At 44.7% G+C, this 22,650-nt stretch overlaps 2 protein-coding genes across 3 annotated transcripts in view; both read right to left on the bottom strand.

Annotated features, from left to right (window-relative positions):
* npas1 (neuronal PAS domain protein 1) overlaps positions 1 to 4,258 on the bottom strand; it is a 59,730-nt gene extending 55,472 nt beyond the window's left edge. The window contains exons 1-2 of one of the 2 annotated variants that reach the window (XM_076734275.1): positions 4,187 to 4,258; positions 3,949 to 4,089 (exon numbers count right to left, since the gene is read on the bottom strand). The gene's annotated coding sequence lies outside the window, so the exon portion shown is untranslated. Of the gene's footprint in view, positions 1 to 1,642; positions 1,699 to 3,948; positions 4,090 to 4,186 lie in introns of those variants that run through there. The other variant, XM_076734276.1, reaches the window with a different exon arrangement.
* Positions 4,259 to 11,610: 7,352 nt separating this feature from the next.
* Positions 11,611 to 22,650, bottom strand: part of arhgap35a (Rho GTPase activating protein 35a) — a 59,301-nt gene continuing 48,261 nt past the window's right edge. Inside the window, exons 4-7 of the mRNA XM_076736120.1 lie at positions 17,277 to 17,354; positions 15,643 to 15,774; positions 13,983 to 14,088; positions 11,611 to 12,538 (exon numbers count right to left, since the gene is read on the bottom strand). Of these exons, the coding sequence (XP_076592235.1) occupies positions 12,052 to 12,538; positions 13,983 to 14,088; positions 15,643 to 15,774; positions 17,277 to 17,354 (803 nt within the window). The 3' untranslated portion in view covers positions 11,611 to 12,051. The remainder of the gene's footprint in view (positions 12,539 to 13,982; positions 14,089 to 15,642; positions 15,775 to 17,276; positions 17,355 to 22,650) is intronic.

Genomic DNA, 22,650 nt, shown 5'->3' with positions numbered 1-22,650 from the left:
TGCATACAGAATGTCTGAACACAGACTGCCTCCACAAACACACACACACACACACGCACACACACACACACACAATATTTTGACATGCTGTGACGAAGAGCAGGGGTTGTAAATGCTACAAGTGCTGAGATACGAGACAAAGGGAGGAGCAATTCAAAGGTCTTCACCATGTCGAGGCCAATGAACGACACGGCAGGGGTTAGACACTTTAACACACACTTCAACCTGTGGACACGCAAACATACATGCAAATGTGTTACATGAAAGACTGTCTGTGCGTATATTTGTGTTTGTAAATGTTGGGGTGATGCCTTTTGGACACATGTGATGTTGTATATGGCACTGGTTGCCATCTTGGGGATCAGGACCCATAAAGGGTTGCAATATGACTAACAAGATAGAAAAGAAGAGACAATAGCGGCGCAGTGAGACTGAGGCACAGCGCTGCTGTCAGCATGCGAACATGCCCACAATGACAATTTCAACATGCCGAATTTTAGCAGGTGTTTATCAGGTTCAGCATCTTACTGTAACACATTGGTTCTCAAACTTACTGTTCCCCTTCAAAAAAACAAGTCCCCCCAAACCAACATTTTTTTTTCAATCATTAACAATTGTGAAATAAAAGTCAGCACAATAGCAAAAGTTTACTTTCCCAACATAAATCATATTAATTTAACTTAACTCCAGATTTTTCCCCTAGCTATCCACACCCGCCCTGCAGAGGCTCTGTGCCCCCCAGGAGGCGGTCCCCCAGTTTGAGATCCACGGCTTTAGCACGTAAGCATGCTAACACTTCAGCACAAAAGCACAAAGTACAGCTGAGGCTGACGGGAATTTCAGTTTTGTAGGTAAATAAACCAAAATATTGTACACATTAAAATATCAAAACCACAAATGTCAGTCTCATGGTGGCGGATCACCAGAGGGTTTCATATTCATCCTCTTGGGACCATGAATGTGTGTACAAAGTGTCATAGCAATTTATTCAATAGCTGTCAGTCTGGACCAGAGACACTGACTGACCAACAGACAGGCCAACATTACATGAGTTACCAATTTAATAATTGAAACAAATGCAGTCTAATAAAACAACTCTGACAGGTGGAAATGTGTTGATTCATCTCTATTCTCAGTTTGGAGCACACTGTCTCACTGTCCACCCTACTCACATCACAGAGGGCAGACTAAACAGAGGCAATACTGGAGCGTATTTCTTCTACTCTAAATGAATTTCTTTTTTGTTTTGACTTTTCTCTAATCTCTGCTTTTTCCTTGTGAAATTCTGGACAGTTTTACATCTTCGGGCCTTTGAAAATTATTGAAATGCAAAAATCGGAGGAGGAAAAGTCACTCTGGTTAAACTGCTCACAATCTCACAGGCATGCAAAAACTATGATGACGGGGTTGCACGTTACCGCCTGCTTCATTATGAGATGTTATAAACAAAAAAGGTTGGGAACCTCTGCTATGAGAAGACTGATGTCCTCCAAAGCATCTGAATTTGTATGACTAATTATAAATTGTTAATTGTAATACAACATAGCTCTTTGTGTGTGACTATATTGTAGTGGTACAGTAGTGTATGTGAGTGCACATGTGCATGTGCATGTGTGTGTTTTGATTGACAGCTGCCACTGACCTGTGCCAGTCAGAGTGCCATGCTGCGGGGCGGTGGGGTCGATCGCTACGGAGACGACCTTCGCCCTCATCTGCATCCTGCCTTCATTAGCAGAGCCAGGCAAGGAGAATAACAACCCAATAAATTAATAAAGAGAAAGAGGGAGAGAGGAGAGAAGGAGGGGAAGGAGGGAGGGAGTGGGCAAGAGGAGAGCAGGCAGAGCAAGGGTAAAATGGGAAGAGAGGGGGTGCGAAGAAAGGAAGCAGGCATGAGGAAAGGGCAGGGAAGGAGACATATGAGAGGAAAGAGCGACGCACTGAAGTATAGAGAGCTGGGAGTGAGGAGATGGAGGGAAAAGCTTCAAAAATAGAGTGTGTGTATGCGTGCGTATGCATGTGTGTGAAGGCTAAGGGTGTGCGGTCAGCTCAGGTAGAAGAGACGCTAATGAATAAGAAGTATGGGGAGGCTGGGCAGAGAGAGTAAAAGGTACATGAGTATTGAATTTATCCCGAGCAGTAAAATCCAAATGCAGATAAAAGATGCATCTGCAGTATACTGTGATGACGTACAAAACCACAAGTCAACCGAATTTGTAAACTTACCCAAGAAGGACTGGAAACAGATTTTGCCAAAAATATCTCTGGGGCTGATTTAGAAATGTGGCTCCAAGCCCTGTTTAAACAGAGTATTGATACATTACCATCTGTACTGGCTCTTAAATGCCAATATAGACAGAGACGCTCTAACTGGTCCACAGAGCAGCATTTTGACAGGGCCAAATGTTCGAGCGCTCCCCCTCCCCCATTCATGATTGGGATGAAGTTAGCATGCCAACCACACAGCAAATGTGTTAATAAAGTATGAGGTTTAATCATCTGTGCCTGCTATTGTACCGGATCCATAGCCTTGCTGGTCTTGTTCACAAGCAGACAGAGATTGAGGGAAAAGCCTCTCGAATACCGCCACACTTGCAGTAAAACACACAGCAGAGTCCAGAGGAAGCTTGCCGCGTAAATAAATTATGAACAAGTATGTTACACGGGATAGACTGTTGGTTGGGAGTTCTCCCAGGAGGACTCCAGTAATGATGCTTTCTCATCTTCCAGCAGAGCTGTATAGCATGCACCACCTTCCATTACTCCATCTTCATCATGATGGATGGAAATACGGCCCATCCTTACACCAAGAGATCTGTGTTTCAGATTTCTCACAGAGTTTTCAACAATGAAGTGTACTTTTCAAACTTATCCCGTGTCCTCCAAAAAACTGGGGAACTGAAAGACAATATATCTAATAAATTTGCTAATCAGGTGATTTTTGTCAATATGTTCAATATGTGGATGCAGCCCCCTCCTGAAGGGCTCAGTCGCTCACGAGCGAGGATGGAGCGAGGTTCACCACTTTGTGAACACATGAATGTATAAATGATAGTGCTACATGGGCGAAAGCGAATAGTCCCACTGTTTAAGAACATACCTTATTGCACAATTGCAAGAAATTAGAGAATTAGAGAATCCGGAGAAATCTCTGCACATAAAGGGCAAGAGCCTAAACCAACGCGGAACGCTTTGTCTTGTACATACTAGAGCACGATATGACCCCACAGCCTTATCAGACGAGCCCAATTACCCATCAGTGACAACATCTACCTGAACTGATTTTAAAATTATGTTATTTAACTCTGTATAAAAGTGCATGCTGTCAACATTTAGGTCACTTTTATCAAGTTTGCATATCATCTTGAGTGGCAGAAGCACGGACGTTTCAACCATTTAGAATTAGTTGAGCTACTATTGCAGCCTTTCTGTGTACCACCTGGAAACTGCAGAGGTAGGTCAGCTCCTGGGGTTCAAGTGCCCCTGGTTTGTTGCATCTCGTGTAAGAAAAAGACCGTATAGATAGCTCAGTTTGAGACACTGGGAGAGGTTCATCGAGCAAATCACAGCAAAGTAACTTGATTTGGAGAGGCAACACGAGCACTGACAGCAGCAACGTGCCGCCTGCTATAACCACCTAATAACGCACATCAACAAGATCCATGTGTTGAGAAGACATAGGTAGGCTAATGTGCCTGACCCTATTTTGTCTGCCTCTCTAACTGAGAAGTGCTGGCTGTTCAGGGTCGAGGAGTGCGAGCGCCGGGGAGCGGGGCCTGCTGTGCTGGGGAGGAAATTCTCAGGGCGATCGATATGGAGGATTAGGGCTGGCTTTGGGGCTCAGAGGCCTGGATCTGAGCAGTATTCTCAGTGGGGCCCCTGGGAGAGCTGGAGAGGAAAGCTGGAGGAGAGAGAAGAGGAGGGCCAGGGGAGAGAGGAGAGAAGGCTAACCTGGAACTGTCAGGAGGCTGAGAGAGGGTTGGCCAGGCTGGGAATAGAAGAGCAGTCATGGTCCCACTTGACATTATGAATGGTGCTGAAACTCTGCCACCCACTCAGATAAACACACACTGGCCAGTCTGATTGGATAACCTGCAGAGCAAAGAGGAGGGAAGAGGAGATTTAATGTAACGAGAGAGAGAGAGAAAACAAATAAACAAAGATGAAGTCGGCTATTTTGTCTCCTTACACTCCATCTTCTAATTTTCTTCAGGCCAAATTGTAGTTGTCTTCTAACTTGATGAGTGCAGCACACAACAAAAGGCTCCCTCCGTCTGTGTGTCTGCCTCTGATGCTCATGATTGGTCAGCCCATTCGCCAGCTCGCCGCTCTCCCCCGGGTACAGACGGTTGGATCCATGATTCATTTTGCAATGAGGAAAAAAAAAAAAAAGGAGAGAGCGCATGTGAGAGAAGAAACAGCCAAGACCACTGGGAAATTATACGGTGGAGCGGCGTGGTGGATCTGGAATTAAACGGCATAATTAATCAAGCAAAAAAACAAGCACGTTGCTCATACATTTATTATTTGCATGTTTTCCACTTCAGGAGATGTAATCAGCAGATATACGTTGGGGCCCCTGATCCGTGTCATGGGGACCTGGAGGCCGCGAGCCCATTTCGACCACTGACCCTAAAAGCGCAAAGTGGGATCAGTTCTGCTCAACACTTTGTTTTCTTCTCGCTGACTATCATCTCCACAACAATGCCCTCTGCCTCCAAAGTAATCTCCACAACAAGCAGAACAAGTCCCACAGAATCATGTTGTTGTCTCCCTGTCCTTTAAATTAGGGTGTCTCCAAAATTGGGTTCACACCCCCGAGCTCTCTGTGGAGTTGTTCTGCATTATGCAGTGTGTGCACTTGACCCGATGAGGAGAAACTAGCCACTTTTAGAACGATAGCACAGAAATATCACAGAAAAATCAGCACATAAATAACTATAAAATACATAAATCACCATTGCAAACACAGCTACAAAGGTCACATTAGGTTGGATGCCAATTAGCAGCGCTTACTCAACCCCTGTGCGGTGCCGTACATCCATCACACTGCATCCATATGACAGCTGTTTTTTGCATTTTGCAATATGTTATGTTTTTCAAGACCGGTCCAAATAACTTCGCAGATATCTTTAATGATCCTCCTGCAAGTTGGGCGCACATGATTTGGCTTACTGTTAGCTCTCTCATGTTGCTTTGACAACATCTATCTGATGATTGCCAGGTGTGTTTTGTAGAGGCTTGTTTTGTGATTTTCCGCACAACCTAATATGACTGTTTTTAATGTTAATGTTAACTTTGTCTCATTTGGTGTTTGCTTGCATGTTTGTGCTAATTTTTTCCCCAATATTTTCGTGCTATTTCTATAAAAAACTTCGTAATCTCCTACATTTTTGAAACCCTTGCTGTGACCCTTTAACCCTCTGGCACCCTCTGTCAAATGCAGATGTCTTTGAGCCACAACATGAAGAGTTCAGCCAAAGAATTAGTTTCCCCTCTCAGAGTGATTCCTTTTAGTATAACATTCGGACGGTGAAACGACCAGTAAAAATAAAAGAAGCTAGTCATTTTGTGCCTTCTCGAAGATGTGTCCATTTTTCCCTGCCTCGTTCATCGCCTCACATGCACTTCTAGGTTTGGAACAACTGACCTTGAAGACAAGGATTTATTCCAAGTTATTTGTACGTTTCTTTCCTACTATACCCACCTCTGTTTCTGCACTGTAGTGATACTTAATTTTCCTGGAAGATAAGATAAAGAATGATAAAAATGCCATCATGTCCCCTCTGTGCCATATTTTATAATATCTACATGGTGGTGTTAAGAGTATAACAGGTTGTTATGGGAATATTGATGTGATTTCCGCCCCACACCATCTTTCACCTACATCTCCTGTGCCTCCACCACATGCATCTAAGCCTCATTATGCCCATTATGCATAAATACATCCGCCAAACAGTTTTAAACGTATCACTTTGCGGCTGCTCAATACGGCTTGTTCCTGGAGCGCCGTCATCAATCGAGGTATCAATATGGAAATACCACTGTGACCCAGACATTAATCAATGGGCTCCACGGGGAGGAGAGGGGAGGGCAGGGGCACCTAAAATCATCAATGAGACGGATCGGCCCGCAGTCAGGCTCGGACAGTCCGTATTGATAAGAGCATTTCCACCTGTAGCGGCCGGAGCGGAGAGACAGGCCGCATCTGAATTCAATACCCGCCGCCGCAGCTGCGAGCTCGAAGCCCAGAAAGACACGGTTGAGCGGAGATACGTGCCTCGACTCATCATAAGACCAGTCTCTTTTCTCCACATATGTCCCCTCCCTCCTCCTCTGTCTACCTCCGAACTTTTTTTTTTTTTTTTTGGTCACACCTCGCACTAAAGAAGCACATCACGCCTCTAATACGGAGCAACAATGACTTCAAATTAAGTTCTTTGTCTTTATTCCGCGGCTTATACTTCCCCGAGCGCCCTCCTCCTCCTCCTCCTCCACCTCCCTCTCCACAATCTCTGGAGTTTAGTCAAACCTATTTCCCTCCTCCAACTTCAAAACTGTGAGAGGGGAAGTGGAGCTCGACATCAATGAGAAAAGTCTTCAGATGCTCGTCTCAGGCATTCATCTCACCGTGAGCGCAGGATTAAAACGTCGTCTCGCTGTTGACATCCAAACCTTGACCCAATCAATTAGGTCCGCGCTGCGCGTTTGCCTCCTTTACCCGGATACAGCAGAGCAATGGTGGATGGGTAGCGTGGGACAAGTCGGCCGCCTAGTGGCGCGTTTGCGCACGCACAAGGAAAAGCTGCAAAATGCCCCGTGGAGAAACATTTTGATTAAGAAAAAAGGTAATATTAGATCATTGTGATTTAGCTAAATGGCTCAATGGAGTCGTATTAACTCGTTTCACTTTGCAAATTGTGCAGATTCCTCTCACACGTGCAGTGACTAATCCTGGCATTCCTGGAGCAGCTTCACTCCCACAGTCAAGCAATGTTGACGATTCCCATATTTGACTTCCAATCAAATCCCACACCACTCTCTCCCTCATGACACTTCTTAAAGGTTAGAGTTCAAGGGTCGTGTGTCCTGTGTGCACACGGGCTTGCCCTTTTCATTCCCAATCAGCTGCTTTCTCTCTCTCTCTCTTTTTTTCTTCCTGTGCCAGAATGGAGAGATGCACCACAAAGGTCATGGACATGGATTTCCTTTGGTTTGACTCAATGAAAAGGTCAGATGAGGGCACCATGAAATGGCAGTGAGGCCTTCACATCGCCCTCATAGGGACCAGAATCCTCACATCACCCTGAAATGGCACAGGCTGAGCCCTTCTGGGGCCTGCTCTCACCAGAACCAGGAGGGTCCCGTGGGCCCCCGTGACCTCGGCTGGCCCCCCCTGTGGCTTTAGCGTCCCTTCAACAGTGTGCGCAGAGAGCAGAGCAACACACTGTGGTGCAAAGACCATCGCATTTTGTGTGGAGCAAAACTTTTTTGGACACAGTGTGGAAGAAATTGATGTGCGCGCATCTGCCGATGACTTCATTCAAAAGATTATGGAAATTGATCGTTTTCAAGTATGTGTTAAAGTGTGTGTGAGTGGTCTCAGTAGAAATAGATCAGGGTTGCTGTGTGTTTTGCTGCATCTAGGGCAGCTGTGTATCTGCTGGGGGAGCATATTGGCCATTAAATGTAAGGTTTGTAAGGATCCCAGATTCCCCCCATCCACACGTCAGAGTGTCCTTGAGCAAGACATAGAGCCTCGAACTGGGTGACTTAGCAAGGACTTCAGGTGGATATACTATAAAAACCTGCCTGCAACCCTTTACTTTCGCTGCTAATTGGTTTTCTAACTCAAAATCCACCAAATACCACGTATATAGCATTTGAACTTTACTTTCAAACTGACATCTACACTGCTTTCACTGTTGTGTGTCTACTTTCCAGCCATTTTTAACATTCAATCCCTCTTTTCTGTTAAAAAATGAATTAAGATTAAACATGTTTATGCAACACATTTTTTTTATTTCATCATAATTTCCTCTTCATTTTCTTTGCAGTGATCAGATCATTTTATTCTTTAAAATTTTCTAAAAAGCCTCTTACAAAAGGTGATCAGTGCTTTTATAAGATGCTGATGAATCGCTATGTGTAAGTCCTTTCTTGATGTAAATAATAGTTTGACAACAACAACAGATTTGACCTGAAGGGTCACTGATTAGCTTTTCCAGAGCTTTGCTGTGGTTCATTTAAAGGTTCAGGCTTCATTACGCTAACTGTAGACATTTACCTTTCTCCTCAGACTTAATCAGGACTTCCTCTGTTCCGTGTGTGTGCAACAAAGAGACAAGAAGCAGACATTTTACAAGATTTGATTTATTAACTATGATACAGATCACATAAGGCCTTGCTGTATACACCATTCCCATTGAGACAAATTACCATACTCAGCAAATAATGACAGTTTTTTTGTTTGATGTTATCGTTTCATTTTACAGTACTTCATTTTTTTAATTATTTTCTTTCCCCCCCATTATTTCTTAATATTTTTTTTTATCATCTCTTAAATAGTGAGAGTGGTGGAGCCCTCTCCCCTGGTTGGGAAGAAATCATGCACTATATTGGGCTGGTCTCTCAAACAAAGAAATTGTTAAAAAAAAAAAAAAAAAAATGCTTTGTATTTTTTTTAATTATTAAAATAAAACATAAAAAGAAACTTTTTTTTTCTATCACCACTGACTAAAGGGCAAAGTGTTAGACCCCCTAACATACCAATAAACAACCATTTGAATATAGTTTTGCTTGTTTCTCATTTTAACTTAACAGACATCTGTCACCATTGTTGCAAAAAAAAAAGAAAAAAAAAGAAAAAGAAAAGCAATGCAGCCACATATTATCGCTGAACCAAAGTCACATTTTTAATTCAATTGTTCTTCTAAACTGTCACTTTGCTTCCCATCTCTCCCTCGACCCTTTTTTCCACAGTCTTTGGCTGCCTCACAGTCAGTTCAGTATTAACACATTGATATACACGGGGAACGCCACTGGCTGGCGTTCACACACAAGTACCAGTGGTCACCCCTCCTTCCTCCCTCCGTCTCCCAAATAATGATCCCATTCACCCATTCGCTGTCTGTCTCCCCTCCCTCTCGCTCTGCCCGATCTCTTCCCCCATCTCTCTCACACTTTCTCTGAGGATCAGTGTGTGTAATCTGGACGAGCTAACAGGGTTACACAGCGGGGTAATGACCGCGAGGAGAGCTGCATTCCTCTCCTTCACGTTTGTTTGGATCACGCTGGTGTCTGGCCGTCTGCCAAGCACAGCTTGCTAGCATGTTAGCTCATACCCACCCACCCAAACACACACTCTTAACTCCTCTAAGACACACACACACACACACACACACACACACAGTAAATAGGTAGTGTAGACTGATAAAAGCTCAGTTCAGTGATTGGTTCAAAGGATTTTTTTTCGCCTTTTGGGAAGAGAGGACAGTCTGGGGAGACATGCAGAGATGTAATTCAGTGTCAAACTGAATAAATGACCTTGGTGAGCATCTGCTTAACATTAACAAATTCACGTGTGCACACTCTACGCAGAGCTCATACAAACACACACACACACACACACTCACTTCAAAAAGCTGCTTCGATCAGGGCTCAGCAGTTCTCCTCGAGCCCCATCTCGCTGGTTTCTACGGTAACAGCAGGCTGGGCTGAGGAATTCTGGGATGCTCCGCTCCGGTCATGCAGACGGATGAATGGACTGTCTGTTCTGTCTGCTGTCTCTCCCAGACCCAACTGTCTCTTTTGGACAGGGACTGACTAGGGGATGTGGTGGCATAACTGTGACAGTGTGTGGAGTCTGGTGTAGTGGTTACACGCTTGCAAATCATATTTCGAGTCCAAATAGAACAGGTTTGAGTCTCCTTTCCAGAGGCACAACGCTGAGGCCCGGAGCAGTGGTTACCAATTATTTCCGCCGATAAAAAGCCTCCCACCTGTCAAAGCTTGAGCTCCGCTTCCAGCTCTTACTTTCTGGCCTGTAATGCTTCATTGTGCCTCAATTTCCTAAATCTCCATTTCCTTCCACTCAAATATGGCGTCTGGGAGGTGGCATGCGCTCCTCTACAAAAGGGCTGAGTGCTTTGGTGGAGAGGAAACTAACAACAAAAGACAGAGAGGCAATTTTATCCACTGCGTGTCTGAACAACTGCAATGTTGCCACATGCTTTACGGCTACAGAGCCAGAATCTATATAATCTCAATTGACTTGTACCAGATTTCAAACTGCTGTTGTCATTTTATTTACACTCTTATACTTCATGACCTCTAAAGTTAATTTTAACTGACATACAATGATGAAAGATCTTAACAATTGCACCTATAAGATAATCTGACGCTACAAAAACCACAGTAGGAAAATGGTGCTACGCCCATGCAGTAGTGGAGGTGAGGTTATGGCTGCAATACCTATTTCGTCCTCTAGATGTCAGTGGTGTGCTCCCAGAGAGAGAGAGAGAGAGAGAGAGAGAGAGAGAGAGAGAGAGAGAGAGAGAGAGAGAGTAGGGTGGACTGACGATAAAGTGAACGGTGGCTGTCATGCCATGGCAGCTCCAATTTAAAATGTGCCTTCAAAGTGCTCAGAAAAGTGCTTTTTGAACAAGGTCCTCACTGTGAAAACTGCAGCACCGACTCGCTCATAAAACCACCACAGCGTGAAAGAAGCAACATGACAGGTGAAGGTCCAACCCTGGAATTACTCCCACTATTTGCCTAATGCAGGGAAATTCAGGTAACACAAAGAGGCATGGATACATGTGCACACAGACAAGATAAACACTCGCACAGACACTTACGCACAAGGCCACTCACCGAGTGACGGACCCTGGTTTCTCTGTGTTTCCCAAGATTTTGTCAAATGAAGAACAGAATAAATAATGCATTCGGACAGTGGGGGTGTGAGATCGAGGTCTGGACCAGTTAAAATATCCACGTCTTAAGCTGTTTTCTTCATGTGTTTAATGAGAAGGGGCATGGGGTTGAAGTTCAAACCGAGAGAGGGAGAGAGCAAACAGGAGACTGGGAGGAGCCTTCCCAGAATGCCAAGGGGTGTGAGAGCCCCCATAATCCTTTGCTCCAGTTTGCTGCCTAGCAGAGCCAGTTGGTTGAGATTTTTTTTTTTCTGTGCTTGGCACACTGCCTCGACTGAAACTGAATTTGTCTGCGTTGATGTGTGCGAGGGGATGACAGATAGGAATGTGTAAGTCGCGGACGACAGAACATCCTGTTGGGTGACTCGTAACACGTGTTTCTTTCTTAAGTCTTCTGTACAGTGGTGAAAATTAACAAACGCGTGTTCAGGACTCGCTCCACGTTGTTCCAGCCACGGCCTCCGGGTAGGTACAGTAGGTGGGTCGGTTTGCAAAAACGTGCGCCGGCCACCAAAATTTCTGAGCACAGTTAGAGGCTAAGGGATTGAGGAGGGTGGTTGTCGGAGGCACGCTGGCCCTGGATGTTTGTGTCAAGTGTGTGTCTGCTCGTGTGGGTGTGGTGAAGCAATCCCAGCATAACAGAGGTCACATCCCCACCTGCACTTTACTTCTGAGTCCCTCCCTGAGTCCCTTCAACAGCTACTGGCAACATCTCGCTCTTCATTAGTGTGTTTGTGTGTAGGTTCTCAATAAGGCAAGGAGGGCAGGTCTAGATGAAGTGAGACTGAGAGACAAAGGGATAAAGTGGCGAGGAGGGAGAAGGATCATACTGCCACAGTTCAGAGGCTCTTCAGTGTTCCCCTTTTCTGCCTTGTGTGTGTCCATTTTTCTAACGGAGGTTCAAACGCCCCCTTCTTCTCCCAAACATGTAGGTTTCTCCCTGTACATACTGCATCTCACTCAAGCTCCCCCAACTTCTCTTCCTACCTCCTGCTTGCAAATTTATCTTCATCAATTCCTTCCCAAACTTCAAAATCTCTTATTCTGAACCCTTAAAACTGTCTAAATCTTGTTCTCCGTCTTCTTTGTTTTTTTTTCCCTCTTTCCCTTGATCCCTGGTTCACAGCGTGTGTTGTTCCGTAGGGGGGTGATGGGGGTGCAGGGAGGGCGGCAGCAGGGCTGGGATCGGGGACTGGGGAGTAGGAGGTGGTGAGTGGGGTGGGGACTGATGTTGATGGTGGTGGTGGAGATGGTGGTGGTGGATAGGAGGGCCATAGTGTGGGATGACAGGAGGGGTGGCGGGGAGGACGTAGGGAGTCGGGGACGGAGTCGGCGACGATGAGTAGCCTCCAGCCATGCAGGAGTAGGCCGAGGTTCCTCCGCCGGAGGAGAGCGTAGAGGTGGGGGAGCCCGGGAGGCCGTCGGCCAGCGGCTGATTGTAGAAGAAGTACGCGCACTGGTGGATGAAGCTCTCGATGATTGTCTGGTAGGTGCGGGTGGCGGTCAGGGCGTCCATGGTGGTGAAGTCTGGTCTCATCAGTGTGGGCCAGAAACAGATGGACAGGTTCTCACTGGTCATCAGGTTCAGCTTGTTGTTCTGGCTCACCCTGCAGAACACATGGAAGCAAACAAGCAAAATTAACAGGCCATTAATCACTACCTCATTTTAAACAGAACATCTGAAAAAAAGGGAAGCTTCAAATGATCAGACCCTGATGGTGTCCTCCAAATGTCCTCACCACGCAAGCTGATGCTATTATGTAAGGTTTTTGCTCCTAATGTGGCATAAAATCAGTTATTTGTTTTCTATAATGGTCAGAGAGAAGAATTGACTCAGGTGTTTACAGTTCACTGCAGGGCTGCAACTATCGATTACTTTCATGATTGATTAATCTGCCAATAATTTTTCCAGAGTCCCAGTCATCAAGTGTCTTGTTTTGTTGGGCCAACAGTCCAAAACCCAAAGATTTCCAGTTTATTATGATATAAAGTAGAGAAAAGTGGAAAATCCTCACATTGGACAAAGTGGAACCACAATGTGTAATAGTTTTCACTTCAAAATTACTTTAACAATTATATCAAAATAGTTGCTGATGAACTTCCTACCAATCAAGCAATCAAATAATCAACTAATCATAGCAGCTCTGGTGTTTTGTTTTTTGAATTAATTCAACATGAGCCTGTAGCCATGTTGGCAGCTCTGGGAGGATATACTCAGACACAGCGGTGCTGTAAGCTTAATGCTGATGCTAAAATGCTCACAATGTTAGCATGCTGATGTTTAGGTGGAACATTTACCACGTTCATCCTCTTCGTATATCATGTTAGCATGCTAACATTTGCTAATTAGCATTCAGACGAAGTAGACGGATGAGAACATGATTAGTTTTGCAGGTATTTGGTTATGAAGCAATGAATATATTTAAAATTTGATCTGATCATGGAGAAAAGGTCAGGAGATCACCACAGTGAGCAGGCGTCATCATCGATCCATCTAATAGTTGATATATTCCACTCTGCACCAAAGCAGTGGACCGACAGACTGACCAGCATTACCACTGCATGCCCAGTTCATACTTTTGTTCTGAAAATTATAATATAAACTATACTATAGTTAATCTATAACAGAGGTCCCAACCTTGTTGGCTTGGGGCCCTTACACATGAAGCAATATCTACCATCATGTGACTTAGCGTGCCAGTTCTCTTATTGCTTTCATCATCTTGTGACCAGTTCAGATATATTTGGGACCTCTTGGGGGTCCTGAACCACACGTTGGAGCCCTATAATGTGAATTTAGACTACAAAGTCCCCTTGGCATTTTTTTTGGAGCACAATGGTCAATTTGTCATTCCTGAGCTAACAGAAATTATATTAATAGAGATGAATAAACCACTGCATTAGCACAGATCATGACTCAACCTGAGTCAAACCTCTATTCTGTCAGTGTGCTGGTTTCAGTGATGTCACCGCTGGGTCACTTGACTGGGTGACTGGCGGTGTAGTCAGCACGGCTGCCAGAGGTCGTCTCTGACCCCGTCACTCACTCACTTGTTCAAGTGGCTGATGACATATTTGAAGACCTCGTAATTCTCCTTGGGGAAGCGGCGCAGAATGTCCTTCATCGTCTGGAAGCGCTGCTCTCTATCGTTGATCTCTGAATGGTGGCAGAGAGAGACGAGAGGTTAGAGGAGGGAGGAAAGTGGCTGAAAGGGAAGATTAGGGGAATCTGAGGAAAAGATGTCAGGGGAGTGAGAGTACAAAAAAGATGAGGAAGGATGAGGGGAGGGGGGTTACAATGGAGAAGAGGAGACTTTGAAGAGCATAGTGAAAGCAATTGGATTCAGCTCTCTCAAAAAAATCCGTGCAGGACACAGTGATTTCATCCTACAACAGTATGAGTTTCACACATCCCAGTGACGACAACACACACACAGGCGATCCAAAAGGACTCCAAACTACAGTTCTCAGAAAAAAAAAAAAAAAAACATCACCACACAAAGACCACACACATTCCAGAGGAGAAACATACTGCGCATACACCCATCACAATGTCCTACAGATTACAGCAGCTCATACACACACGCACACACACACACACATTCACTGGGTGTGTTAAGCCTGATGGCAGCGAGGAGTGAGTCAGAATAGCTGACGTCACCGGCTAACGCAGTCCATCCTGTGTGTATGTGAGCGAGGCGAGAGAGCAGCAGCGAGAAGAGCAGATGTTCTCCTCCACATCACATTTACAGTCCGAGAATTTGAGTTTGTATTCCCTCAATGAGGTCAGCGTGGATCAAAAACAGATTGGAGGCGTAGTGACTTCGCGCAGACCCGGTTCCTCTTGCTGCACATCCATCATCAGCAATCAAAACTTAACTAACTTCATACATCTTATTTAAAGCAACATCACCATGGCAATATCCACAAAAATCCACCCACCCCGGCTTTTATTTATTTATTTTTTTACATCTCTTTTTCTCTCAGCAAAAAAAAAAAAAAATGCTCCAATTCAAAAAACTGTCAAGCACAATTTGCTATTTTCCACCGAGTGAAGGCTTCTCGTCTCTAACTCTTCTCTTTCACTCCCTCTTCTTTTTCTTCTATTGTGGCACAGCCTGCAGGAGCTTTATCAGGTCTCTGTCACGGCTGAAGGGTCTCGCTGGGGCCGTTAAACACACACACACACACACACACACGCAGACGCAGAGTTCGGTGAGTGACAGCAGCCTTGAGGCCCGGGGGTAAATCTCTCTGGCACGATGCAAGACTAAGCTACGCCTTAAATCACCATTCCGACAGATTACAGGACACAAAGAGAAAAAGAGGGGCCGTGGAGAGCGCAGGAGCACCCTCGTTTATCTAACATATGACTGTTTTCTCATGACTTCATCCACACCCTGTTATCCATCGCGCTCCCGCATCCCTCCATCATGCACAACCATGCCCACATCCTCCTTCCCCGAGCCTTAAACATTCTCTCCTCCAGCCCTTTTTCCTCCTCTCCCCGGCTCCACGCTGAGGAGGCAAATCCAATTCTGCCCTCGGATGGATTTGGATTGCGGGAGTTTTGCTTGTTAGGTTATAGAAAAGTTACAATGAAGGGAAAATGATTCAAGGCAAAATCCAATACACCTCGGATCTTTGTGAAGAACTCTTCCCACATCCCTTTACCCCGGTGTCCCCCTCACACCAGATTCCCAGGACTTACTGAAGGCCTCCACCAGCTCTCCCTGCATGCTGTAGGGCACCAGAGGCTCAGGCAGCTCAGAGAAGAAGGCCTTCATGGCTCCAGCTACTGTGTTGATGGTGAAGTCTTTCTCCACCAGGTCCAGGTTATGGTCTGGGAAAAAGAAGAAGATATTTTAAGTATAAAGGTCCATCCAGGAAGTTTAGGGTGGTGGTGTGGAATAGATAAAAGGTTAACAAAAGCTGATGAGGATGTCTCAAAACTCGCCTGTTCTCCCTGACTCAGACTTTTTATTCTGTATTTTCTGCACTTTTATGTGTCGTAAAGTATTTTTGAGTACAATGAAAAGCACCACATAAAGCTGATTTATTGTTATTACTCTGAGTATTTACAGCCTGTCATATAACTGAACTAAAACCGCACATATTCAACAAGACAGCACGGAGAGTGCTTTATGGTAATAATGGACTTTTATATGAGTTTGTCATCAGTGTGATAAAGTACTTAGATTTGTCAGGTATTACAGTTTCTGGATCAAAAACAGACATTCCCGTCAGGTTATTGATTGCCCAGAAAATGTATTAAGTCATGATATATAGAGATATCACAATGCAAAATTACTGTTTATTAATGTTATTGGGGGGTTTTATCAATGTAGCCAAAACAAGTGTGTCCGACACTTCCCAATTAATCATTTAATCAATGTGAGTAAATAACAAATACCATCTTTGGTGATGTACCATAGGATCGTTTTGGTTAATAAAGGACCTAAATAAAAGCAGAGTGAACTGCAGACAAATATAAAGTAGATTTGAGACAGCTCAGAGAGCCAGACAGCAAAATCACTAGAGTGGTGCTCTAGTGCTCTGGAGAGAGTACGTGTGTGAGAGCAAGAGACTTAATTAAAAAAGCCATTTCCTGATAACTTTTTGCTTTACAAAAGGTAGAACGTGTAGAAGGAAGGAGAGGCAAGAAAAAAGGAATACAGATATGGTTAGCGGGTTCTTGAACAGTCTGTGGAGAGCTCCCATTTGGAGAGTTTCCAACATGTGGTGCCTCTGATGCTGCTTTCTCCTGTAACGAGTTATCTGAATCTTCAGGGAGCTGATGAAGTGCCATCTTCAGTATGGCTATGAGACACTTACGCTGTAGTTTCACCTGTAATTGTCTTGTCCCATCGGCCCGAGGCGCCGAATGATTCAACGCGGGCCTTCAACTCTGATTACCTGAGTTGGATTTTAACCTCAACCGATACGAGGACGCCCACGTACACACACACGTACACAGGCCAACTTGCTCAGCTATCTATCTCGGCAGTGACATGCTTCATTAACCAAACCAATCTGGAGGTAATTAACTGCCCACACCATATAGACGCACGCATGGAGACACACACTGAGAGCACTTGTACAGTACATGCACACAGGGGCAGTAGAAGATTGAGGAGGCAGCTCTGCAGTCTCAGAGGAAGCCAAGGCCAATTCCCTCAGTAGAATTAATGCTCCCTGGTTAATTAAGGGGATCCCACCTTATTATATATAGAGGCAGTCACACACACACATCTTCATGGGCTGTTCGTCACACTTAAGATACAGCTGAAGCAAGAATGAGCACAGGTACTCATGTGAGCACTGAAAGAGGAAAAAGTTACCCACCTTGGTCAAACTGCCGCTGCATGCTCTCCATCTCTGCCTTATTGCCGCTGACCCTGTAGATGCCCTCTGTGCTCAACCCTAGTGGAGAAGGAGAGAAACAGGAAGCTTAGTGTGTTTTCAAGTGTTTCGTTTGTAACAAGTCTTTACAGTCGCTGGCCAGTCACCTCCAAGAACCCCTTGATATGTCACTACGCGATGTTTAGATGCAATCTGAAGGGTTGAAAAAGTAAAGCTAATACAAGCAGCTCTAATGGCCTCTCCCATGTCCTGTTCCATCTAAACACACTATTAGCACTATTTATTAAACCCATAAAGCACTCCTGCAAGCCTGCTAAGAGCCCGCTGGTGCACTGTCACCAGCTGAGGCTACCTTAGTGCCACACGCTTTAAAAAAACCAGAGGAACGACAGAAACCATGTGCTTTTCCTCTCACGCCCAACTTCATACTTAAGAGGATATTTACTGAGCATTTGCAGCTTTTCTTAAGATACTTAACAGTCTGTGTCTGAGACTCAACACCTGGTAAAATAAGGTGTAAGATATTTTTGAAAGCACGCACAGAGGGAGGCTACTGCCACATCGAGAAGGTTACACACAGATACTTTGGTCCACCTTCATAATCGTGACAGCAATAAGGGGGTGAATACAAAAGATGCATTAACAAGAGCGCTCCATTCATTTGTACAGCAATATAAGGCAAAGCGGCAGGAATGCAACAGTTTTCTATCTTTCACACAATCTGTCTTCCTGTTTCTCTGCCCCGTGCTTGAGTATGTGTTTTAATAGTACACAGCAGGTGCATTGTAGTGCAATAAGATTGAGGGAACCAATTGAATACTACTAAAGTAGACCTGTGTGGATTTTACTGTCTATTTACAGCAATAATACATTCTATTATAATCTAATTCTAGTACTAATACAGTCAACAGTTTCAAAGTTGGAACAAACACCAGAAATCTCACTGATTCGTCGTGACTCTTGGGGGCCTTTTTAATTCAATCACTGATCTTTTTGTCGAGCTGACAACTACTGACTAGGCAAATATTTCCTCACATGCTGTATAACTTTCATCCTGTTGGGGAAAAAAAGCACAGTAGCAATTTCAAAACTGTCAGCTCTTCAAAACATTTAAAGATCAGCAGCAGAGAGCACTTGTGTTTAGCTCCACTGCTTCCCAGACATGCTCAAAACATGTCCTCAACAGCACAGCATCAGTTCTTCATTAGCATACCAGTTCACTTATATGCAGTCTGAGCAAATACAATTCATGAATGAATCAATGAATTGAATTGATGATAAATTTCAGTGGGTTTAGTAAATATCACCTTTAGTATTTTAGCAATGCATCTATGTACTCAGACACAGCAGTCAAGCAGGACAGTGAGAGAAAGAAAAGGTGCAGAGATCGCTGGCTCGCTTCATTTTCACCCACTAATAAATTTTCTCATCTACACAAGACAAGGTTCCAGCTCCCACCCTTGAGATTCTCTCTTCGTCCACACTTTGGAGGCGATACAGGGAGACAAAGAGCAACCCAGGGGGAGAAAGGGAGATAGGGAGTGGCAGAAAAAGAAGGCGAGATAGAGAGAGGCAGAGAGGAAATGAGAGAGCTCTCAGTCAAGGCATACAGCATCGATCTCCTCCTTCTACCAATCAATTATCCACAAAAGCTTTTCTAGCCAGACACTAGGAAAACAGGGATGGGAGGAGAGATAGGGAGGGGGGGGGGGAGTAGTGCAGCCGTGGTGAGGAGAGAGGGTGAGAGATAGGGGCAAAACAGGGCAAGCATCCAAGTATGAGAAAGATAGTGAGGTCGCATTGGAGTGAGGGTCAGACTGATGAAAGAGGGGATGAGAAAAAATAAAGGGATTAAGATAAGGAGGGATATATAGAGGGATAGGAAATGTGCTTGAAACAACAAAACACATGAAAGATGGATGCTGCTGGAGAATTCAAAGAATGGAAGAGGAGCCACAAAGCAGTGGGAGGGGGAGAAAAGTCAGTGGATAAAGAAGGTGAATTTCACAATGACGGCTTGGAAAGGTGAGGTCTCCACAACGGACAGCGGCATCCTCTTCCTCTGGGGTCAAACAAAGCTCTAGCACTTCCTGGGGTCAACGTAAATATGAGCACTTCCTGTGGCAAACAGCATCCTGTGACAATGTGTTCTTTAGGCCTGCTAGAAAGTCAGTGCATATTAGGACAGATCATTACTTTCATTTGCCACAAGACAAGTAAGAGCAGAAACTGAAAAATAAAACCATCTATGCTGACTTCTCAGCTTCCAACAAGTGGCCAAAAACACACCTCAGAAGCTGTATTCTGGGCGTGCAGTGAGCAAAACCTGTGCTCCTGGACCATGTTACTGTCTGACAACGGGTCCGGCTGATCCCACATCAGCCCAGACCCCAGTGTGTCTCTGGGTTCAGAGGCCCAGAGGCCCAGAGGCTGATTTCGTAGTTCATCGTGAAAACAGGCTGTCGCTGGGTGCTGCCCTTTATGTCGCTATGGAGGCTCCTACGGCCAGCAGATATGCCCGCACACGCTAACACGCATTCAGTGCCTCAGCACCCATGAGCAGAAACACTGCGGCGACCGCGCTGAGAGAGAGAGCCAGAGCTGAGGGGAGATAACAGCAGTCACTGTGGATTGATTTTATACAGCTGCATGCATGAAAATAACACAAAATACCACATCCACCCCTATTATTCTCGAGGACAAAGGGAGTGAGGTATGAAGCACAATTAAGAGAGGCAACAAAGGAACAAGACTTTTGAAGAGAAAATAAAACGAGTTCTTCTTCATTGCATCATGTGTATTGTAAAAAATATTGTAGAAAGTAAGAATATTTAGTTGTTGTACCCATAAAGTCAATATTTTCTGACTAGTAAATCAACAATTTGGCTTCATTCGAGGCTAAAAAAAACATTTTTTTTTTTTATCACATACACATACCATTTTTTAAGACACAGCATATGAACACGCTGTAAGATGATTATTGATGACATTCAGACAGATAAGAATCAAAGCGGGAACGCTGGGTTTGGGTTTAAATTAGCCGTGAGTATTTTTGCTTGAGAAAGAGGGAAAAGGGAAGGATGTAGGTCAAAGCTGCAGGTCCAGGGTCAGCCTCACGACGTCACTCATTATCAGCACATACTATAGCGACAAAACATAGTGTCAGCGCTGTGTGGTAATTTCCTGTGAGAGCCATTATATCCACAGACTGCAGATGCCGGTACGGGATAAGTAAAGTCTGACTTATAGCGACTACAATCAAAACTAAATAGCACATTGTAACTCATTTCCCCTTCCAGTCGCAGTGATTCTCTGTGTGGGTGTGCCATTGTGTGCTGCATGTGTTAGTATGTAAACAAAATTTTCTTATTGCTCGTGACTGTGAGGTGTGTGCAGCTACACTTCTCACCAATGCTTATACAGACAAACAGCAAAGGGGCAAAGCTAAACACACACAGAAAAGAGCTGAGCCCAAACATTCTTCCAATTTCCTACCTTGTGATATTGATCGAACAGAGGGAGCGATGGGGCAGAACATTACCTGGCAACCCCCTGGCTAAAACACCCTCAGACATACACACACACACACACACACACACACACACACACGCACACACACACACAGAAAGCATACTGACAAGAGGAAGGGGAGAAAGTAATTGGGGGGGGGAGTGAATTGAGAGAGGTGACGATAGGACGGGGGGAGAAATAGAAATATGGGTTAGCGAGAAGATGAAAGAAATCAAATCTGACAAGTGAAGGTACAGAGGGAGAAAGATGATTGGATCAGGAGAAAGAAGTAGAGAAACAAGGGCACAAGAGGAGAGGAGGAAACAGAGGATTAGGTGAAGTACTACAGGAGTCAGTGAGGGTAAGACTTCGAGAGAAGCTGCGCATTCATCCCCATGTATGCACACACCGGTCTGTGTGTGTGTGTGTATATAAACGCATATTCAACCAGTTTTCCTCCTCCATACAGAAGTAAGTGCCGTGACTGCTCCAGTTAACATCTGAACGGGGTAAGGTGAAATCTATCGTGATGCCTTGTTATCGGGAGCTGTGCCTCTGTACTCCTACACACAGGAAGGCGGTGGATGTTTTGTGGGGCTGCGGTAATCCACAAATACAGTCTTTAATCAGGACAGAGATTACACCGGAATGATTTGGCATGTCGGTAAGCAGCAGACAAACCCACTTGCTCAAATGCAACTCGCTTTATGGAAGGTAATAAAAAGACAAATGAGCTCGTACATTTTTGTTAGACGTTACTTCAAAAAGATGGGACGCAGCATTTAAAACACAAATAAAACAGAATGTGATGATGACATATACATATTTAATGTTTTACTCCATCATCGTCATTGATTTCTGTAAATATCTGCTTATTCTGAATTGGGAACAGGAGCAGCTAAAGACTGAGAAAGATGTGGAATGCTCCAAAAACACCTGTTTGGAACATTCCACAGGTAAACAGGTTCATTGGTAACAGGTGATAGCATCATGATTGGGTATGAAAGGGGCATCCTGGAAAGGCTCAGTCGCTCACTTGAAGACAAACATTCCAGGTTACGACTCAGACTAGAATAGAGGGACGCGAGCTAATATCTAAACATACCCATCGACCTCACAGTAAGTCACCGCTGGTTTAGTGTAACAGCTGGTGGCAGACTGAGAGGCAAGCTGGCAGTCCTGGGGCAGCGGGGCACCAGAACAGCCTGGCAGGGGGTTTGGCATCTGGGCAACAGGGTAGCAAGGTTAGAAGAGGCTATCTAGCCACATCTGTGCTCACACCACTCCCAGAGAGGAGAGGAGAGGAGAAGAGAGGAGAAGAGAGGAGAGGAGAGGAGAGGAGAGGAGAGGAGAGGAGAGGAGAGGCTTGCGGGGGTGGATGATTGGTGGCAATAGGCTGAAAACCTGTTCACTGAACACAACTGTGCACAGAGTCTAAGTTCAAGGTTAACCTAAGCAGTTAGGTTTCAGTTAAAATGCATACACGTGGAGCCTTGACTTGTCTCATCATCACTCTGATCTGAACGAGGCTCTGATGACTCACTTTAAAGCGGTGACTATAAGCACAGCAAACAGAACCCTAACCTAACACAACCATGTAATATGTATATACAAAAGGATCCTGCTCCAGCCATGGATATTATTCACATTCATTTTCCCTTATTTTTATGAGACTATATAGACTATTTATAACTATCTAGGTTATCAAAAAGTAAGTTAACACCCCAACCTGGCTCATGTCCCCAGAGGCTGCCGCATATAAAAGCCTATGGCTCAGCCAAACACTACCATTTATCAAACAAAGAATAAGGGAGACACATAAGAAAGCAGAGTGCACACAGACACA

Source organism: Chaetodon auriga, chromosome 7, assembly GCF_051107435.1.
Source record: "Chaetodon auriga isolate fChaAug3 chromosome 7, fChaAug3.hap1, whole genome shotgun sequence".
Lineage (NCBI taxonomy): Eukaryota > Metazoa > Chordata > Actinopteri > Chaetodontiformes > Chaetodontidae > Chaetodon > Chaetodon auriga.
This window is presented reverse-complemented; position numbering and strand designations above follow the sequence as displayed.